At 39.8% G+C, this 21,987-nt stretch overlaps 1 protein-coding gene across 1 annotated transcript in view; it reads left to right on the plus strand.

The window, feature by feature from the left end:
• Nucleotides 1-413: 413 nt before the first annotated feature.
• The window catches only part of gpm6aa (glycoprotein M6Aa), an 83,075-nt gene continuing 61,501 nt past the window's right edge, over nt 414-21,987 (plus strand). The window contains exon 1 of the mRNA XM_061976593.1: nt 414-768. Within this exon, the coding sequence (XP_061832577.1) occupies nt 732-768 (37 nt within the window). The 5' untranslated portion in view covers nt 414-731. The remainder of the gene's footprint in view (nt 769-21,987) is intronic.

Raw genomic sequence — 21,987 nt, forward strand, 5'->3', positions numbered from 1 at the left:
CCAGAAGGTCTTATCTTTGTCCATGTGATGTCAGATGAAACAAAAATTGAGCTGGTTGGCCACAATACCCAGCAATATGTTTGGAGGTGAAAAGGTGAGGCCTTTAATCCCAGGAACACCAATTCCTACCGTCAAGCATGGTGGTGGTATAGCTGTAGAAATAAACGTTGATTGATTGACTGACGTACTAAAATGTTTCTAAAACTCTCTTGGGACAGAGCCTCGGACCATAACGCACACGTCATCAGTGCTGCTACAATACAATGCGTAGGACTAATGCGATTAGGAAATCAGCTGCTCCCCCTCACCGCCCTCCTTTCTTTAAGGGGAGACGTTGCATCAATGGTCGGCATTTACCGTTCTGCGACAGTTTCTTGTCTTTTTTTGTCTCCAGGCTCGTTCCTCGTTGCGGTCTTTCACATCCCCTCATTTCACCTGCCTTGTCGACCACTCCCTCCTTCCCCCAATCACACATGCGCTTTACCCGCCTCACAGAGACCACCCTCTCCACTCCACAGACCAACCTCCCCCCACTCTCTCTCCCTACCAAGGAGGTTTTTCAGCGCTGGTCTCGACAGTGTGCGATGGACAGCATCACGGAGCCTCAGTGATTATTCGCACGGATGCTTGACGGAGACCTGAGCTGACATCTCGGCGCTCAATTTTTTTGTGGAGTATTTGGCATAAACACTTTTTGTTTTATTTGCGGCTCAATCAACACAGCAAGCACTATGGAAGAAGACATGGACGAGGGGCAGACCCAAAAAGGTAGAACCACATCTGATTGTGCATACTTTCGGAATACACGTTCAAATATAGGAGCAGAGTGAATAAGAGCGGCAGCTGTTAGTGCGCTTCCTTTGTCCGTTGAGTGTTCGCACTCCGTCAAGAGTGTGCATGTGCTGGCTTTGGGTCGTCGGAGGGGTGTGAACCGGGGGGCTGGACCGCCTTTGTTTGCTTGATAAGGCGTCCATGCATTTTTGCAGGCACATTTTTAATCCATCAGTATCGGCTGCAGACTATTGCAACCCAATGTTGCAACAATATTCTTTTTTTTTGTAAATATATTGGATTTAATTTTCCAGTTAAAATCACATTTGACAATCATACTTTGTTCACTGAGACCCTTCCTACATGCACACTCACATGCACGCTTGAGGAGAGAGGTGCACTTGGGCTTTAACAACTCAAAGGTTTACGGTATGGACATTATTAAAAAAAAAGTACCCAGATATTGTATATATCCATCCATCCTGCACTGGCTCGGGATCAGCAGGCGATCCAGACCATAGCAAGATGGATGAATATTCCTCGGGCATCAAGGATCCTCAGGAAGTGATCACTAGATCACCTCCACTTATCAATCAATCAATCAATGTTTATTTATATAGCCCTAAATCACAAGTGTCTCAAAGGGCTGCACAAGCCACAACGACATCCTCGGTACAAAGCCCACATAAGGGCAAGGAAAAACTCACCCCAGTGGGACGTCGATGTGAATGACTATGAGAAACCTTGGAGAGGACCGCATATGTGGGTAACCCCCCCCCCCCCCCCCCTCTGACACCCATTTATATCCACTGCAAAGCATGATGGGTAATGTGCAAAAATCCTCTCCACACTTTGACATGTTTGAGGCATTTTAGCCGTTTGATATTTCTGATGATGACAAAACTTAAAGCAGGTTTGTTAAGGGGATTAAACAAGAAAGGAGTGGCTTGATATTCAATGTTTTATCATTCATGGGCAAGCTACTTGGAAAATGTAGTAAACTAAGCTACAAGTTATTCTCGATAAGGGTCCATTACTATCAACTATCTGTCATTTGACTGGGGACACCCAACTACCTCTAGGAGTCCCCACTCCCCACTGTATGTATTTATTTAGTTTACCTTTTCTTTGGCCCCCCCCCCCCCACCTCTAGGGGGGGGGGGGGGGGTGTTACCTTAAAAAAGAAGAAGAAAGTCACATTTGCATGGCTTGATCAGATGCAAAAAATAAAATAAAATAAAAATCACAAAAAAAAGCAAGTCAACCGTGACAAAACCATACCAAAATTTACACAAAAAAGCAATGATAGAGTGGGAACAATAGGGAGAAAAAAAATAACAATAATAAGAAATATTATTACAACAATATTCTAACTTGATGCAGCTTTTCTCTGCTCGGACGGTTATGAAAACAATGCGAGGATACACTGCACAGTAGAAGCAGGACAACATATTGTCGGCGGTATAGCTCGGTGGCCGTGCCAGCAACTTGAGGGTTCCAGGTTCGATCCCCGCTTCCGCCATCCTAGTCACTGTTGTGTCCTTGGGCAAGACACTTTACCCACCTGCTCCCGGTGCCACCCACCCTGGTTTAAATGTAACTAAGATATTGGGTTTCACTATGTAAAGCGCTTTGAGTCACTAGAGAAAAGCGCTATATAAATATATTTCACTTCACATATTAGCACATTAGCGTCTAATGGTGACGTTTTGGACTTTAAAACCGGGGCGTCCGAGCTTTTTACCACTAAGGGCCTCACACTGGAAAGTGCAGAGGCCGTTATGACGTCATGATTTTTATTTCATCCATCCATCCATCTTCTTCCGCTTATCCGAGGTCGGGTCGCGGGGGCAGCAGCCTAAGCAGGGAAGCCCAGACTTCCCTCTCCCCAGCCACTTCGTCAAGCTCTTCCCGGGGGATCCCGAGGCGTTCCAAGGCCAGCCGGGAGACATAGTCTTCCCAACGTGTCCTGGGTCTTCCCCGCGGCCTCCTACCGGTCGGACGTGCCCTAAACACCTCCCGAGGGAGGCGATCGGGTGGCATCCTGACCAGATGCCCGAACCACCTCATCTGGCTCCTCTCGATGTGGAGGAGCAGCGGCTTTACTTTGAGCTCCCCCCGGATGACAGAGCTTCTCACCCTATCTCTAAGGGAGAGCCCCGCCACCCGGCGGAGGAAACTCATTTCGGCCGCTTGTACCCGTGATCTTGTCCTTTCGGTCAAAACCCAAAGCTCATGACCATAGGTGAGGATGGGAACGTAGATCGACCGGTAAATTGAGAGCTTTGCCTTCCAGCTCAGCTCCTTCTTCACCACAACGGATCGATACAGCGTCCGCATTACTGAAGACGCCGCACCGATCCGCCTGTCGATCTCACCATCCACTCTTCCCTCACTCGTGAACAAGACTCCGAGGTACTTGAACTCCTCCACTTGGGGCAGGGTCTCCTCCCCAACCCGGAGATGGCACTCCACCCTTTTCCGGGCGAGAACCATGGACTCGGACTTGGAGGTGCTGATTCTCATCCCAGTCGCTTCACACTCGGCTGCGAACCGATCCAGCGAGAGCTGAAGATCCTGGCCGGATGAAGCCATCAGGACCACATCATCTGCAAAAAAGCAGAGACCTAATCCTGCAGCCACCAAACCGGATCCCCTCAACGCCTTGACTGCGCCTAGAAATTCTGTCCATAAAAGTTATGAACAGAATCGGTGACAAAGGGCAGCCTTGGCGGATTTTGATTGATTTTGATGATTTTTATTTTGTAAAAAAAAAAAACACAAAATGCTCTAATCTACAGTTGTCCTGATACCAGTACCAAAATGTATCTCGATACGTTTGGATCCTTTTTTTTATATAAAGAAGACCTCAAAAAAATGTCATTATTGCCGTTATTTGAACTACAAATCTTATGATATGTTAAACATATATTTCTTGTTGCAATCAAAGAATAATTGTGTTCTTAAATAAGATAGTGAACATACAAAACAACCGCTTTTTTATTAGTAAGTAAACAAACAAAGACTCCTAATTAGTCTGCTGACATATGCAGTAACATATTGTGTCATTTATCTACCTATTTTTTTGGTAAAACTGGATGGTTTATCCATCTACTTGTTCATTTACAGTTGATATCTGCTATCTGATCACAGACCAGCTCAGTGGCCTTGTGGTTAGAGTGTCCGCCCTGAAATTGGTAGGTCGTGAGTCATACCAAAGACTATAAAAATGGGACCCATTACCTCCCTGCTTGGCAATCAGCATCAAGGGTTGGAATTGGGGGTTAAATCACCAAAAATGATTCCCGGGCGTGGCCACCGCTGCTGCTCACTGCTCCCCTCACCTCCCAGGGGGTGAACAAGGGGATGGGTCAAATGCAGAGGGTAATTTCACCACACCTAGTGTGTGTGTGAGACTATCAGTGGTACTTTAATTTGAACTTTCTCGATACGTTTGGATACTTTTTAAAATAAAGAGGACCACAAAAAAATGGCTTTATTTTAACTACAAATTTTATGATATATTAAACATATGTTTCTTGTTGCAATCAAAGAAGAATGTTGGCATTAAATAAAATAGTGAACATACAAGACAACTTATTTTTTAGTAGTAAGTAAACAAACAAAGAATACTAATTAATCTGCTGACATATGCAGTAACATATTGTGTCATTTATCTACCTATTATTTTGTCAACATTATGATGGATTATTAATCTCCTTGTTCATTTACTGTTAAAATCTGCTTATGTTCTGTTTCAACATGTCCTATCTACACTTCTGTTAAAATGTCATAAGCACTTATTCTTCTGTTGTTACATAATTTGTAGCTGATTCTACAAATTCTGCTATTAATCCGATACCATGTACCCTGTAAACCCGAATGCTCAAAATAATTAGAGTAAGTACCGTATTTTCCACACCATAAGGCGCCCTGGGTTATAAGCCGCGCCTTCAATGAACGGCATATTTCAAAACTTTGTCCACCTATAAGCCGCCCGGTGTTGTAAGCCGCATCTAACTGCGCTAAAGGAATGTCAAAAAAACAGTCAAATAGGTCAGTCAAACTTTAATAATATATTAAAACCAGCGTGATGTGGACGCGCACGGAGTCGTATATCAACATGGACAGAGCTGCGTGAAAAAAGACACCCGGCCTCTTCGCGTAAACTTAAACTTACCTTAACCACTCGCTCATCTTTTCTTCATCCATCCCTTCGAGTTAGCTTTTATGATGACGCCGGCTGGAAAGGTCTCTTTTGGCAAGGTCTTCCTTTTGAATATCACCATGGGTGGAAGTTTCTGGCCATTAGCATGGCAAGCTAGAACCACAGTGAAGGATGACTTCTCATTCCCTGTGGTGCGAATATTCACCGTACGTGCTCCCGTTGTATCCACAGTGCGGTTCACAGGAATATCAGTTGCTGTGAAATAGTAATCCGTGTGCGGATGGAGAGATTGCGTCTTTTCATGAACCGGATCCCTGACGCTTAGTAGGAGCCATTTTGTGGTCTTTACAGATGTAAACACACAAAGGAAATGAAACGTACCGGTACGGTAATATCCGCGCTCTTTTTCTTCTTCTACGCGGGCGGGTGGTTGCTTACAGTAGAAGAAGAAGCGCTTCCTGTTCTATGGGGGCGGGTGCTTACCTTGGCGGTTGCTTGCGTAGAAGAAGAAGCGCTTCCTGTTCTACAGGGAAAAAAGATGGCGGCTGTTTACCGTAGTTGCGAGATCGAAACTTTATGAAAATGAATCGTAATATTAATCCATATATAAAGCGCACCGGGTTAAAAGCCGCACTGTCAGCTTTTGAGTAAATTTGTGGTTTTTAGGTGCGGCTAATAGTGCGGAAAATACGGTAGTGTAATCTTAAAAAGTTGTTAAAAGTTGTACTTACTTAAAAATGTTGAGTGTGAGGAACATTTTCCTTCTATTTAAGTTTATTAAACTTTTTATTTTTAGTTAATATTAACTTGTTTGCAGATTATGTAATTGCTACTTAAAATAATTAACTCAGTTACTTAAAACTCAGTGGATTAAACATAATTATTTTGAAAGAACAAATCATTAAATCGAACCAAGAATAAATTAAGAATGAATCAATCGCATTATAGATTTGTATTGTTAATATACTCTGTGTGTGTATGTATATATGAATTATTACATGCACACACACACACACACACACACACACACACACACACACACACACACACACACACACACACACACACACACACACACACACACACACACACAGAGGAAGTGCTTTTATTTTGTAGCATTTGCGTGCACTTCCTTTTCAGGCAGAATTTTTGAGTTGGCTTCATTTGTAAGTTTAATTCAATTATAATTTAAAAGTACATCTAACATAAACTCCAAATATTTACGATCTGATAAACTCAAATATTTGAGTTTATGGACTTGAAAAATATGTGGCACCTGATTGATTGCCCCACTTTTTTTTAGTTCTGCTTACTTATTCGGGTTTACAGTGTCAAACGTACGGATCAGGACCGCAAACAAGTTTTATCCGGCCCTCGTGATGAGTTTGCCAAGTATAAAAATTAGCTGATTTTTGTTCTGTTCTAAATGTGTCCACTGGATGTCACAATAGCAATTCTGTCAGGCAAGCAAACGGTTTATACTGGGGCCAAGCAAGAGGTACACAGTAAAGGGGGACTGTGGCTCCTCCTCCTCGACCCACATGAAACTTAAAACCTGCCGTTTTATGTCTTCTGCTTCGAACACATCGTTATTTGGCACCCGCGTTGCCCCCAGAAAAGTGAACGTAACCCTTTTGAATAGTTTTTACCTCCGTTTCTTACGGGTTGTTCAGTTAGCACTGGATTGATACGTGGACATGACAAAGGAGGTATTTGATACCTGGAAGAGTTTACATGTTATGTTTTTGTTCAATCCCAGAAAGACTGTGACTTAAAGTTTAATCCTGGCTTTGTAGATACACTGAGACCAAGTCTAAGCTCATTGTGTTTTTGAAACGGCACCAATTCCCTCAGAATTTTAAACAAACTTGTAGTGTTTTGTCCGTTTTCAGAATGTGTTTGTTCTATTTTTGGCCAAAGTAAAACAAAGAAAACAACTTGGAGTTGTCTTTATTTTTAAGTTATCATGCCGTGATTTTACCATTCCGGCCTACTTAGGTGCCTATTACCTGACACCTGACATGTTAGCTACTTCTCTTTGTTTTTAACGTCTATTTTCTATTTTCTGCTGGATCTACTCTCTATTTTATGCTGCTGCTGTCACATATACGGTATATACTGTAATATTGTACATGGTCATTGGTATATATTGTATATATGTTATAGACATAATATAATATATCTGTATATATATTATTGTGTACACATATGTATATATTTGTATATATGTTAAAAAAATTGTATCGCTATATTAGTCTATTTATACCTGCATTGTCCTTGATTGATGCATTGATCCATCCTTACACTTTCCATCATTGTAACTGAGCTACTGTGTTGAAAAATGGCCCTTGTGGATCATTAAAGTTTGTCTAAGTCTAAGTTGGCAATAGAGTTTCCTCCATGCGGCCCCTGAGCTAAAATGAGCTAGAGGGTCATACATTGGTCATAATTAAAGTTCTCCTGTGTCCAGGGACGTATTTCATGGGTTTATAACCAATATAAAAACGACAAAAGATTTTGTGATAACAAAAAATATCGACGTAATCATTGTAGTATCGACGATATACGCTCTTGTACTTGGTATCGTTACAGTGGATATTTATATAGATCCACCCATTTGTTTACATTCCGGACTGCAAGCTCGCTGTTAGCGGTTACAGTGTGTAGTGAAGCATGTTTAGCTATTCCTCGTCCTGCAGTGATAATGTTACTTGGAATAAACTTATTTTATTTGCCGCCATTTAGAAGTAGCTAAATCACTGCCGACTGCAGAAGGACGTGTTTAAAACACCTCTTCCAGAGCGGCGCTTTGCATTTATCGTTTGTTTTTCAGCCAAAATACGTCTATTGTCCCTCTTATGTCTCCACACTTTATCTGTTTGTAAGCACACCGTGCGTATGCATTGCCGAACATGCGCCTCTTGCTCGTTTTACCAGCAATGTCACGACGTGGCGACAGCGCGCCGTCATGTCCATTAAAAAAAACAAAAAACACCGGTATTTTTCAGAGGCAGTATAGTACCAATTTTAATTCATGAGCACCGCGGTACTTTATTAGTACCGGTTTATTTTACAACCCTGCTACAAACAGACAATAGATATTAAACGATAAAACTCTGTGATCGCTTTATGTTATAGGTCAGTGTTTTTCAACCACTGTGCCGTGGCACACTAGTGTGCCGTGAGATACAGTCTGGTGTGCCGTGGGAGATTATCTAATTTCACCTATTTGGGTTAAAACATTTTTTTGCAAACCAGTAATTATAGTCTGCAAATGATGTGTTGTTTTTGAGTGTCTGTGCTGTCTAGAGCTCGGTAGAGTAACCGTGTAATACTTTTCCATATTAGTAGGTGGCAGCCGGTAGCTAATTGCTTTGTAGATGTCGGAAACAGCGGGAGGCAGCATGCAGGTAAAAAGGTGTCTAATGCTTAAACCAAAAATAAACAAAAGGTGAGTGCCCCTAAGAAAAGGCATTGAAGCTTAGGGAAGGCTATGCGGAACAAAACTAAAACTGTACTGGCTACAAAGTAAACAAAAACAGAATGCTGGACGACAGCAAAGACTTACTGTGGAGCAAAGACGGCTTCCACAATGTACATCCGAACATGACATGACAATCAACAATGTCCCCACAAAGAAGGATTAAAAACAACTGAAATATTCTTGATTGCTAAAACAAAGTAGATGCGGGAAATATCGCTCAAAGGAAGACATGAAACTGCTACAGGAAAATACCCAAAAAAAGAGAAAAAGCCACCAAAATAGGAGTGCAAGACAAGAACTAAAACACTACACACAGGAAACCAGCAAAAAACTCAAAATAAGTCACGGTGTGATGTGATAGGTGGTGACAGTACACCTACTTTGAGACAAGAGCTATAGTGATGCATGCTTGGTTATGCTTTAAAGTCATATCCAACAATTGCGACTTTTTACTGTCAACTGAGTTTTGTTTTTTAATGATTTCTGCTGGTGGTGTGCCTCTAGATTTTTTCAACGCAATAAATGTGCCTTGGCTTAAAAAAGGTTGAAAAACACTGTTATAGGTGGTATGATTATTAGGTTTTGGTATCAAAATGCCAAGTATTTCACATCACATTACTTCTTTTTTTCTTGTTTTTGTTTGATTTTATTTCGACAATATACGCCGAACCAACAAAACCCGAGCTGCGGGCCGCAAATGGCCCCCGTGCCGCACTTTGGACACCCCTGTTTTAAAACGTTCGCAGATTGAATTGCTTCATGGAACCTGAAAGAAATGTGCAAAAACTCGACATTAACAATGAAGCAACATCAGTAAGACAGAATCGATGTGCAAAAAAACTAAACAATGAAATAACATTTATCTCCATATTTGTTTTATTTTTATTGCGGATAAAAAATATATATATATACTTGCTTTTTTGTAGAGAGAAACGAAAATAATTTTACTATTATATTTATTAATAAAAAAAATGTCCCCGCTTTTGTTAAGTTAAATGTCGTGACAGGTTTGCTTGGCAAACATGAACTGGAGCGGTTGCCATGGCGCTGGTCAAGAGTGATCATTATCATCACTGTCATTATCACCTCCCACTAATAATTACGTGTCAGCAACACCAGAATAGCTCGACAGAGCAGAGAATGGGGGAAGGAAACTGCAGGAATAAGCGGTTGCAGACAACCACAATGTATGCCACTGGGCACTTCATGGATTTTCATACACTGTATGTCAATCAATCAATCAATCAATCTTTATTTATATAGCCCTAAATCACAAGTGTCTCAAAGGGCTGCACAAGCCACAACGACATCCTCGGTACAAAGCCCACATACGTACACATATGTTCCGATTAATAAAGGATAACAGGTGAAGCAGACCAAATATGTCACAACTTCATCAACACTGCAGAAGAAGATCAACTTTTCGGCCAATGGACACAACTTTCTTGAAAAATTTGGGCCAATCGGTCTCCTTTTCACCAGTCAAATTTGTGTCTCGGTGGCGCTGAAATCAGAAATGTGCACTTCAACTGTGCAATCAAAACGTACCTTTTTTTTCTTCTATGCAAAATAGGAACAAAAATATGCAAAAATATATCAACATTTTATTGTTTTCCTCCTGCAAAGCTAAGAGCGACTTCCGGTTCCTGTTGCCAGTGCAAAGCCTTCTGGGTAATGTAGTATACAACCATTTAGCAACACACCACACACAACCTAGTATACATGTATATTTATTTTACATGCATTTATCCAAGGTAAGGCAACTGACATACTTGCCAACCTTGAGACCTCCAATTTCGGGAGGTGGGGGGTGGGTAAGCGGGCGTGGTTGGGGCGGGGGCGTGGTTGGGGCGTAGCTAAGAGGGGAGGAGTATATTTACAGCTAGAATTCACCAAGTCAAGTATTTCATATATATATATATATATATATATATATATATATATATATATATATATATATATATCCCCGCAACCCCGAAGGGAATAAGCGGTAGTAAATGGATGGATATATATATATATATATATATATATATATATATATATATATATATATATATAAAAGAAATACTTGAATTTCAGTGTTCATTTATTTACACATATACACACACATAACACTCATCTACTCATTGTTGAGTTAAGGGTTGAATTGTCCATCCTTGTTCTATTCTCTGTCACTATCTTTCTAACCATGCTGAACACCCTCTCTGATGATGCATTGCTGTGTGGCACGCACAAAAGTGCTTTCATCAAATGCACTAGATGGCAGTATTGTCCTGTTTAAGAGTGTCACAACATTGCTGTTTACGGCAGACGGACTGCTTTACTGTAGACGTTCTTTATATTGTTGGAAAGCGGACTCAGGTCCGCATGGAGCTGGAGGGGGCGTGGCCTCCAGCTCCGCCTGAATTTCGGGAGATTTTCGGGAGAAAATTTGTCCCGGGAGGTTTTCGGGAGAGGCGCTGAATTTCGGGAGTCTCCCGGAAAATCCGGGAGGGTTGGCAAGTATGGCAACTGATCACTTATTTTCATTAGCATTGCTGACCAAGCAAAGAGGCACCATTTACATGTTAGAGATGTTGAAGTGTGATGATAATCTCTCACCGTCTCGCTATTACCAACAAAAGTTAGCGCTACATAACAGTTCATAAAGGCTTTTAAACGTGCTGGGTTGTATTGGAACACAAATTAATATTTAAAATAGACTTTTCAAGTGTAAAACATACACAGAGAATGTCTGCAACCTGTGTACGTCAGAGCAGACAGCGGACAATCGGGAAGCCTTTGCTGATGTTTCAGTCCATACCGTATTTTTCGGAGTGTAAGTCGCTCCGGAGTATAAGTCGCACCGGCCGAAAATGCATAATAAAGAAGGAAAAAAACATATATAAGTCGCACTGGAGTATAAGTCGCATTTTTGGGGGCAATTTATTTGATAAAAGCCAACACCAAGAACAGACATTTGAAAGGCAATTTAAAATAAATAAAGAATAGTGAACAACAGGCTGAATAAGTGTACGTTATATGAGGCATAAATAACCAACTGGTATGTTAACGTAACATATTATGGTAAGAGTCATTGAAATAACTATAACATATAGAACATGCTATACGTTTACCAAACAATCTGTCACTCCTAATCGCTAAATCCCATGAAATCTTATACGTCTAGTCTCTTACGTGAATGAGCTAAATTATATTATTTGATATTTTACGAGTAATGTGTTAATAATTTCACACATAAGTCGCTCCTGAGTATAAGTCGCACCCCCGGCCAATCTATGAAAAAAAACTCTGACTTATAGTCCGAAAAATACGGTATATATAATTAATTAGTATTATATTAGTTTAAATTATTTTAAACAGTACAGTAATTAAACAATGAACTCCGAATATGGGTTTTTACAGTACTGTCATTTAGTGTAAAACATCAAAAGTTTTCTTTGGAAAATCCTGTGTTTTTAGAGGTTGTACGGATCTCCTAAAACACTGATAATAAATTCATGAAATCACAAATGTATTCAATGTTAACTGGAAAAAAAAAAAACTGAAGAAACATTACAACTTTTGTTGCAACTTTCTGAAAAAGATGCTGCGAATTTGGACATTTTAGGCCGCGAAATACTGCAAATTGAGAGTGTGTCTGTAAATTTATGTTCTGCACTCAAAAACCTTCAACTCTAAAAGTTACAAAACTTGCCTGAAATAAACGCTGATTAAACTAGAAGAACGGGAAAGCTCTACAAACGTAACCGTGCACGTTTGCTTATACACCACATATTGACCGCTTTTTAACCAACGTGCTCTGGGTTGCCATTATTCAGTGGATACTTGGGCACTGATATTCATCCCCAAAGATCTTTCCCTGTGACACGCAAATGTTCAACCGACCAAAAGAAGCATCCATCCAAGCAGGCAGTACGTGTAAAGAAGTCATCTCCATTGTCTTAGCGCTTGTGACTGCATGAGTAGGCAAGGTTTCATTGGAAGTCCTTCGACAAGTATATCACCCCAGCAGGCACAAGACATTGATACAACGTTGATTATACATACATGTATAATGTATGTAAAACTGACTTTGAAAACAACGTTGCAAAATAGTTGTATTTGTAAATTGACACAATGTTGGTGTCTTAACGTTGGATCCACGTTGTTGGTTGACCAAATCAACGTGGATTTGACCATTGACCAAATTGCAATGGTCAAATCAACGTCACAACCTGACATTGAATAGACTCGTCAAAAAGTATGTTGTTTTAACGTTGTATTTGTGTTGTAGAATATTGGTTGGGAAATGACCAAATTTCAATGGTCAAATCAACGTCATAACCTGACATTGAATAGACGTCGTCAAAAAGCATGTTGTTTCAACGTTGTATTTGTGTTGTAGAATATTGGTTGGGAAATGGCCAAATATTAAATGGTCAAATCAACGTCAGAACCCAACATTGATTAAAAGTCGTCAAAAGTATGTTGTTTTGATGAATTGATTAACGTGGACCCCGACTTTAACAAGTTGAAAAACTTATTCGGGTGTTACCATTTATTGTTCAGTTGTACGGAATATGTACTGTACTGTGCAATCTACTAATAAAAGTTTCGGTCAATCAATCAAGTTTCAACATTGTATTTGTGTTGTAGAATATTGGCTGGGAAATGGTTAAATCAATGTCAGAACCCAACATTGAATAAACGGTGTCAAAAAGTATGTTGTTTCAACGTTGTAATTGTGTTGTAGAATATTGGTTGGGAAATGACCATAATTCAATGGTCAAATCAACATCAGAACCCAACATTGAATAAACGTCGTCAAAAAGCATGTTGTTTCAACGTTGTATTTGTGTTGTACAATATTGGTTGGAAAATGACCAAAATTCAATGGTCAAATCAACGTCACAACATGACATTGATTAAACGTTGTCAAAAAGTATGTTGTTTCAACGTTGTAGTTGTGTAGTAGAATATTGGTTGGGAAATGACCAAATGTCAATGGTCAAATCAACATCAGAACCCAACATTGAATAAACATCGTCAAAAAGTATGTTGTTTCAACGTTGTATTTGTGTTGTAGAATATTGGTTGGAAAATGACCAAAATTCAATGGTCAAATCAACGTCACAACATGACATTGATTAAACGTTGTCAAAAAGTATGTTGTTTCAACGTTGTAGTTGTGTTGTAGTATATTGGTTGGGAAATGACCAAATTTCAATGGTCAAATCAACATCAGAACCCAAAATTGAATAAACATCGTCAAAAAGTATGTTGTTTCAACGTTGTATTTGTGTTGTAGAATTTTGGTTGGGAAATGGCCAAATATCAAAGGTCAAACCAACGTCACAGCCTGATATTGAATACATGTCGTCAAAAAGCATGTTGTTTCAACATTGTATTTGTGTTGTAGAATATTGGTTGGGAAATGACCAAATTTCAAAGGTCAAATCAACGTTACAACATGACATTGATAAAACGTTGTCAAAAAGTATGTTGTTTCAACATTGTAGTTGTGTTGTAGAATATTGGTTGGGAGATGACCAAATTTCAATGGTCAAATCAACGTCAGAACCCAACATTGATTAAACGTTGTCAAAAAGTATGTTGTTTCAACGTTGTAGTTGTGTTGTAGAATTTTGGTTGGGAAATGGCCAAATTTCAAAGGTCAAACCAACGTCACAGCCTGATATTGAATAAACGTCGTCAAAAAGCATGTTGTTTCAACGTTGTATTTGTGTTGTACAATATTGGTTGGAAAATGACCAAAATTCAATGGTCAAATTAACGTCACAACATGACATTGATTAAACGTTGTCAAAAAGTATGTTGTTTCAACGTTGTAGTTGTGTTGTAGAATATTGGTTGGGAAATGACCAAATGTCAATGGTCAAATCAACATCAGAACCCAACATTGAAAAAACATGTCAACAAGTATGTTGTTTCAACGTTGTATTTGTGCTGTAGAATTTTAGTTGGGAAATGGCCAAATTTCAATGGTCAAACCAACGTCACAGCCTCATATTGAATACATGTCGTCAAAAAGCATGTTGTTTCAACGTTGTATTTGTGTTGTACAATATTGGTTGGAAAATGACCAAAATTCAATGGTCAAATCAACGTCACAACATGACATTGATTAAACGTTGTCAAAAAGTATGTTGTTTCAACGTTGTAGTTGTGTAGTAGAATATTGGTTGGGAAATGACCAAATGTCAATGGTCAAATCAACATCAGAACCCAACATTGAATAAACATCGTCAAAAAGTATGTTGTTTCAACGTTGTATTTGTGTTGTAGAATATTGGTTGGGAAATGGCCAAATTTCAAAGGTCAAACCAACGTCACAGCCTGATATTGAATACATGTCGTCAAAAAGCATGTTGTTTCAACATTGTATTTGTGTTGTAGAATATTGGTTGGGGAATGACCAAATGTCAATGGTCAAATCAACATCAGAACCCAACATTGAATAAACATCGTCAAAAAGCATGTTGTTTCAACGTTGTAGTTGTGTTGTAGTATATTGGTTGGGAAATGACTAAATGTCAATGGTCAAATCAACATCAGAACCCAACATTGAATAAACATCGTCAAAAAGTATGTTGTTTCAACGTTGTATTTGTGTTGTAGAATTTTGGTTGGGAAATGGCTAAATTTCAAAGGTCAAACCAACGTCACAGCCTGATATTGAATACATGTCGTCAAAAAGCATGTTGTTTCAACATTGTATTTGTGTTGTAGAATATTGGTTGGGAAATGACCAAATTTCAAAGGTCAAATCAACGTTACAACATGACATTGATAAAACGTTGTCAAAAAGTATGTTGTTTCAACATTGTAGTTGTGTTGTAGAATATTGGTTGGGAGATGACCAAATTTCAATGGTCAAATCAACGTCAGAACCCAACATTGAATAAACGTCGTCAAAAAGCATGTTGTTTCAACGTTGTAGTTGTGTTGTAGAATTTTGGTTGGGAAATGGCCAAATTTCAAAGGTCAAACCAACGTCACAGCCTGATATTGAATACATGTCGTCAAAAAGCATGTTGTTTCAACATTGTATTTGTGTTGTAGAATATTGGTTGGGATATGACCAAATTTCAATGGTCAAATCAACGTTACAACATGACATTGATTAAACGTTGTCTAAAAGTATGTTGTTTCAATGTTGTAGTTGTGTTGTAGAATATTGGTTAGGAGATGACCAAATTTCAATGGTCAAATCAACGTCAGAACCCAACATTGAATAAACGTTGTCAAAAAGCATGTTGTTTCAACGTTGTAGTTGTGTTGTAGTATATTGGTTAAGAAATGACCAAAATTCAATGGTCAAATCAACGTCACAACATGACATTGATTAAACGTTGTCAAAAAGTATGTTGTTTCAACGTTGTAGTTGTGTTGTAGGATATTGGTTGGGAAATGACCAAATTTCAATGGTCAAATCAACGTCAGAACCCAACATTGAATAAACGTCGTCAAAAAGCATGTTGTTTCAACGTTGTATTTGTGTTGTAGTATATTGGTTAAGAAATGACCAAAATTTCAAATGGTCAAATCAACATCAGAACCCAACATTAAATATACGTCGTCAAAAAGCATGTTGTTTCAACGTTGTAGTTGTGTTGTAGGATATTGGTTGGGAAATGATCAAATTACAATGGTCAAATCAACGTCAGAACCCAACATTGATTAAAAGTCGTCAAAAAGCATGTTGTTTCAACGTCGTATTTGATTTGCTCAACGTCAGGACCTAATTCAACAAGTTCTCAATGTTGTTTCAATGTCTTGTGCCTGCTGGAACCACTATAAACAACCTGCATATGATTATGTACTATTTGACAGTCAGGAGCATCACTTTTCTTTGTACATTTCCAGTATGGTCTGTACTGTCGGTGCTGTCACATTTACAAAACCCAAAACCAGTGAATTTGTCAAGTTGTGTACTGCAAATGGTAAATAAAAACAGAATACAATGATTTGCAAATAATTTTCAACCTATTCAACCTGGGGACGGCGTGGCGAAGTTGGTAGAGTGGCCGTGCCAGCAATCGGAGGGTTGCTGGTTCAATCCCCACCTTCTACCATCCTGGTCATGTCCGTTGTGTCCTTGGGCAAGACACTTCACCCCTTGCTCCTGATGGCTGCTGGTTAGCGCCTTGCATGGCAGCTCCCGCCATCAGTGGAAATAGTGTCAAAGCGCTTTGAGTACCTTGAAGGTAGAAAAGCGCTATACAAGTATAACCCATTCATCATTTATCTATTTTCAATTGAATAGACTGCAAAGACAAGATATCTAATGTTCCAACTGGATAACGTTATTTTTTGCAAATATTAGCTAATTTGGAATTTGGTGCCTGCAACATGTTTTTAAAAAAGCTGGCACAAGTGGCAAAAAAAGACAGAGAGTTGAGGAATGCTCATCAAAGACTTATTTGGAACAGTGAACAGGCTAATAACAGTGAACAGGCTAACTGGGAACAGGTGGGTGCCATGATTGGGTATAAAAGCAACTTCCATGAAATGCTCAGTCATTCACAAACATGGATGGGTCACCACTTTGTCAACAAATTGTCCAACAGTTTAAGAACAACATTTCTCAACCAGCTATTGCAAGGAATTTAGGGATTTCACCATCTACGCTCCGTAATATCATCAAAAGGTTCAGAGAATCTGGGGAAATCACTGCACGTAACAGCAAGGCTGAAAACCAACATTGAATGCCCGTGACCTTCGATCCCTCAGGCGGTACTGCATCAAAAAGTGACATCAGTGTGTAAAGGATATCACCACATGGGCTCAGGAACAATTCAGAAAACCACTGTCAGTAGCTACAGTTTCTCAGTGTGACCATTAAGTATCTTGTCTTTGAAGTCTATTCAATTGAATATAAGTTGAAAAGGATTTTCAAATCATTGTATTTTGTTTTTATTTACCATTTACACAACGTGCCAACTTCACTTCTTTTGGGTTTTGTATAAGTCTGAAAGAGCACTCTAAAGACACTAGTATTTAGTTTAAACATTTGGTTTAGACAGTCATGTACCTCAAGATTTTGCTACTTATAGATCACATTTTGTAGGGTAAAGCTACATCTCGAGGCCACACAAATATCTTTACATAAATGATCAATACTTCTTACCCCTTACACAAGTTCTTTTACTAGTTGGTCATAAGTCACCGGTTCTGTTCGTGGTGTTTACAAGCAGTGTTCTGCAAATTACTTTTACAAATTATAGTTACTTGTTACTTTCCCAAATAAGTAATTTATTTACTCCCGGAATTACTCTTTAATAAGTGTACCTAATTACTAGGGAAAGTCATTATTACATTACCTTAAACAAACTTCAAATATCTGGCATATGCAGTTGAGAGATGTTTCATGAGAACGGAGTGTGTACGTACCGTTAAAAGGCGTGTGACGTACGCGAGAGAGCCAGACAGAGCAGCATTAGCACAGCTGTGTTTTTTAGCTAAGACTTGCAGTTTGGGGCAGCTCTGTGTTAGCGCTAGTTAGTAAAAAAGATTGAATGTGCTTCGATGGCTGTAGTCTCCTTGTCCACAAACAAGGCTTGCAAGCTTGTCACTTGAATCATTGATTTGTTGTTCATTATTCCATCAAAGTATTAATATGGTATGTGTTGTTTGCTGTGGGAATTTGCCTCATCCTGTTTGATATCAAGTTCATTTTAGTGTGGCGCTCGTTGTTGCTTTCATTAGTAAAAACTAACTTGCTGTGGTTCTGATGCCGTCTTGTTGACGTACAACCACATCAAGAGTAGCGCGCCACGTTACATCAAATGCATCGGTAACGGCGTTGTAACGTATGTAAAAGTAATGAACTATTTTAGTTTTTCCTCCTAAAAGTAACACCGTTATTATGTAGCGCCGTTTCAGGAGTGAGTAAACTTGAAATATATGTTGTTCCGTGTTCAATGTCTCCGCAGATACACAGATACATGTAAAATCCAAAGGTGTCATGTTTCGTTACCTGTGTTCCTTCGGCACTTGGCCATCACTCCAGCAGCACTGGGAGCGGACTCAGCCAAACATGTATGTTTGGTAAATAATGTCATAGTTGGTGAGGATAAATAAATACAATGCATACATGCAAGTTCATATTGTGCACATCATGTGATTAAAAGGTTATTTCCTTGGGTTAATTCATGCAAGTTTATGTTAACTTTATTTCTGCAACAAACCCATGTAAATTGAGAGGGGAATATATTTTTGGTTCCGGTTTGGTCACGTCGTTGGGGGGGGAGGACAATTAATATGTGACGGAATAAAGGAGGCAGCATGAGACAACACGTGTTTGATGGAGAAGACGTTAATGGAGTTTTGGATTGAAAATAAACTTGGGAGTTTATGAGGCCAATAAGGTATGATTCTTTCTGATATGTACGTGAAATCAACGGGTTTGCTTTTATCGGATGTCAGACTAATTGCAAGTTATGTTTGCTTATTTTATGAATTTATTATGGGTCTACTGAAAATGTGAGCAAATCTGATTGGGTCAAAAGTATACATACAGCAATGTTAATATTTGCTTACATGTCCCTTGGCAAGTTTACCTGCAATAAGGCGCTTTTGGTAGCCATCCACAAGCTTCTGCTTGAATTTTTGACCACTCCTCTTGACAAAATTGGTGCAGTTCAGCTAAATGTGTTGGTTTTCTGACATGAACTTGTTTCTTCAGCATTGTCCACACGTTTATGTTAGGACTTTGGGAAGGCCATTCTAAAACCTTCATTCTAGCCTGATTTAGCCATTCCTTTACCACTTTTGAGGTGTGTTTGGGGTCATTGTCCTGTTGGAACACCCAACTACGCCCAAGACCCAACCTCCGGGCTGATGATTTTAGGTTGTCCTGAAGAATTTGGAGGTAATCCTCCTTTTTCATTGTCCCATTTACTCTCTGTAAAGCACCAGTTCCATTGGCAGCAAAACAAGCCCAGAGCATAATACTACCACCACCATGCTTGACGGTAGGAATTGGTGTTCCTGGGATTAAGGGCCTCACCTTTTGTTTTTCAAACATGATGCTGGGTATTGTGGCCAATCAGCTAATTTTTTGTCTCATCTGACCACAGAACTTTCCTCCAGAAGGTTTTATCTTTGTGATGTCAGATGAAACAAAAATTGAGCTGATTGGCCACAATACCCAGCAATATGTTTGGAGGAGAAAAGGTGAGGCCTTTAATCCCAGGAACACCATCCCTACCGTCAAGCATGGTGGTGGTATAGCTGTAGAAATAAACGTTGTTTGATTGACTGACGTACTAAAATGTTTCTAAAACTCTCTTGGGAGGTAGAAGGGTTATTTCTTCAACAAACCCATGTAAATTGAGAGGGGAATATATTTTTGGTTCCGGTTTGATCACGTCGTTGGGGGGGGGGGACAATTAATATGTGACGGAATAAAGGAAGCAGCATGAGACAACACATGTTTGATGGAGAAGACGTTAATGGAGTTTTGGATTGAAAAGAAACTTGGGAGTTTATGAGGCCAATAAGGTATGATTCTTTCTGATATGTACGTGAAATCAATGGGTTTCTTTTATCGGATGTCAGACTAATTGCAAGTTATGTTTGCTTGTTTTATTAGTTCGGACGGCATTACATTTGGCATCGTTGGTAACGTGAAGAAGACGTGGCTAAAATAAATGTCTTGAGCCTTGAGAGGGAGTAACAGGCGTTAATGGTACGGCCCACCACAAAAAACTCCAGAATGATACCATTCTAGACTAACAAACATGGCGTTTCACATTTGCTCGGCTCAGATGTGGTCGCATTAAAGCCTTGGAGGAGGTCTGTCGCTGACGGCGTCAGTGTGTAATGGACGCAGACAGCGTGGCTAATGAATTAGCAGCACAGCCCTCTGTCTTCCTGTGAGGCGGCCATCAGATCTGGTGAGTCACATGGGGCAGGTGGACACTTCTCACTTAGCTGCCAAGCCAATGTGTCGCTGTTCTAAAACAACAAACCAGCAACAAGCAGACGGATTTGAGCTCCACCGATCACCAAGAAAGATATGCGCAAAGCAAGCATGAAGCAGACGACACTGTCCGAGAACATCAAATGTGGACAACCTGAGGCCCCTTCTGCAATAAGCCGGCTTTGGTTATCCAGGGTAAATCCCACCTAACCTTATCCGTGTCCACACACACACAATGGTCGTTTAAGACTCCCTCATCCCCTCCGTCAGCCGGTGCAACATGACCTAATACGCATGCGCGTAAAATGCACACGTCATAGTCACCTCCAGTGTTGCTTTGTGTGCAAGTTCTTAAATTGAATGTAACTTATCTGAACAATATCCAGTGTTGTGGTATTTCAATGAACTGGAATCCAGTGTGCTGTGAATCACACCTGAGCCCTCATAAATTAATCAAATCTCTGATGGACATGTGAAAGTAAACAATGTGATAAATGACATTTTACATTAATCAATCTAGGGATCTAGATATCTGGTCAGGACACTCCTCACTCTTTTGCCTTCACCTTCATTGTCCATTCCTTTTTGGTGACTTTATATACTCTGTACCTAGACGTTGAGTCTGTGACATACATGGCGGACAATAACTGATACAGTCTGCTTTGCCAGTCCAAAAGCATTCGCCATTTTCCTTTTATCACATCCACGGGAGCCCGCATTCTCATTATCTCTCCTTCGACAAATGGACAAAGTTTTTCGGTAAGTAGAATCACAGCTGACCTGGACATTGGAAAGTTCTCTTGCCGTCTGAGAAGTGTTGTATCCTAAATAGCTGCAATGGCTTTCTCTTAAGGTATTCATGTGTGATTTCCACAAGCGTCTGTACATGTAGAAGAAGGAGAAACACGGGCATGTCTGGATGACTCGCCTCCATATTTCCAGTGGTTAGCTCCGAGTTACGAAACCGCTTTATTATGAAGATTGCTGTGGCGCGTTCTTTCTGACGTCACTTCCTGTGTGGGGCGCGGTGTTTCGGGCGTCACTTCCTCTCCGAACTCAGTTTGTAAATGATCAATGAGTCCATACAAAGCTAAGTGCCGGAGATTCAAGAAATACACGCCGCATTTACCCGTGTAAAGAATTGTACGAGGAGGGGAAACTTAAACGCTGGTTTAGTGTGGCTGAAACGGGGTTTAGGCTTAATAATGATTTGTTTAAGGGGTTATCCGGCTTAGTGTAGACATAGCCTTAGAATTGAGAACACCTGTTAGCGTTGTTGGAGCTGCGAGGCTCCACTTGACCTTCTGTCAAGCTTTTCCTAGAAAGTTCTAGCACAAAGTTTTGTTCCCCTCGTATTGTTCTCAGTTTGAGGCTGAGGGAGTTCCACCAATTGTCCAATGCTATTACCGGCCTTGAACACTTGTTGTCGCAGGAAGAAGTCCCCGGATTAGATTCAAGATAAAGTAAAACATAGGAGGTGTTTGCAGAAGACGATTATAAAATTGTTTGAATAAAGGTTAAATAAATAATACAACACAGCGAAACCAATTCCTCAAGTCCTGTTCTACCGTATTGTTCGTCTTACGAAAAAGTGACATATTTAGTCAACACACATGGTTGACACTTTTGTCAAGA

Source organism: Nerophis lumbriciformis, linkage group LG16 (genome assembly GCF_033978685.3).
Source record: "Nerophis lumbriciformis linkage group LG16, RoL_Nlum_v2.1, whole genome shotgun sequence".
Lineage (NCBI taxonomy): Eukaryota > Metazoa > Chordata > Actinopteri > Syngnathiformes > Syngnathidae > Nerophis > Nerophis lumbriciformis.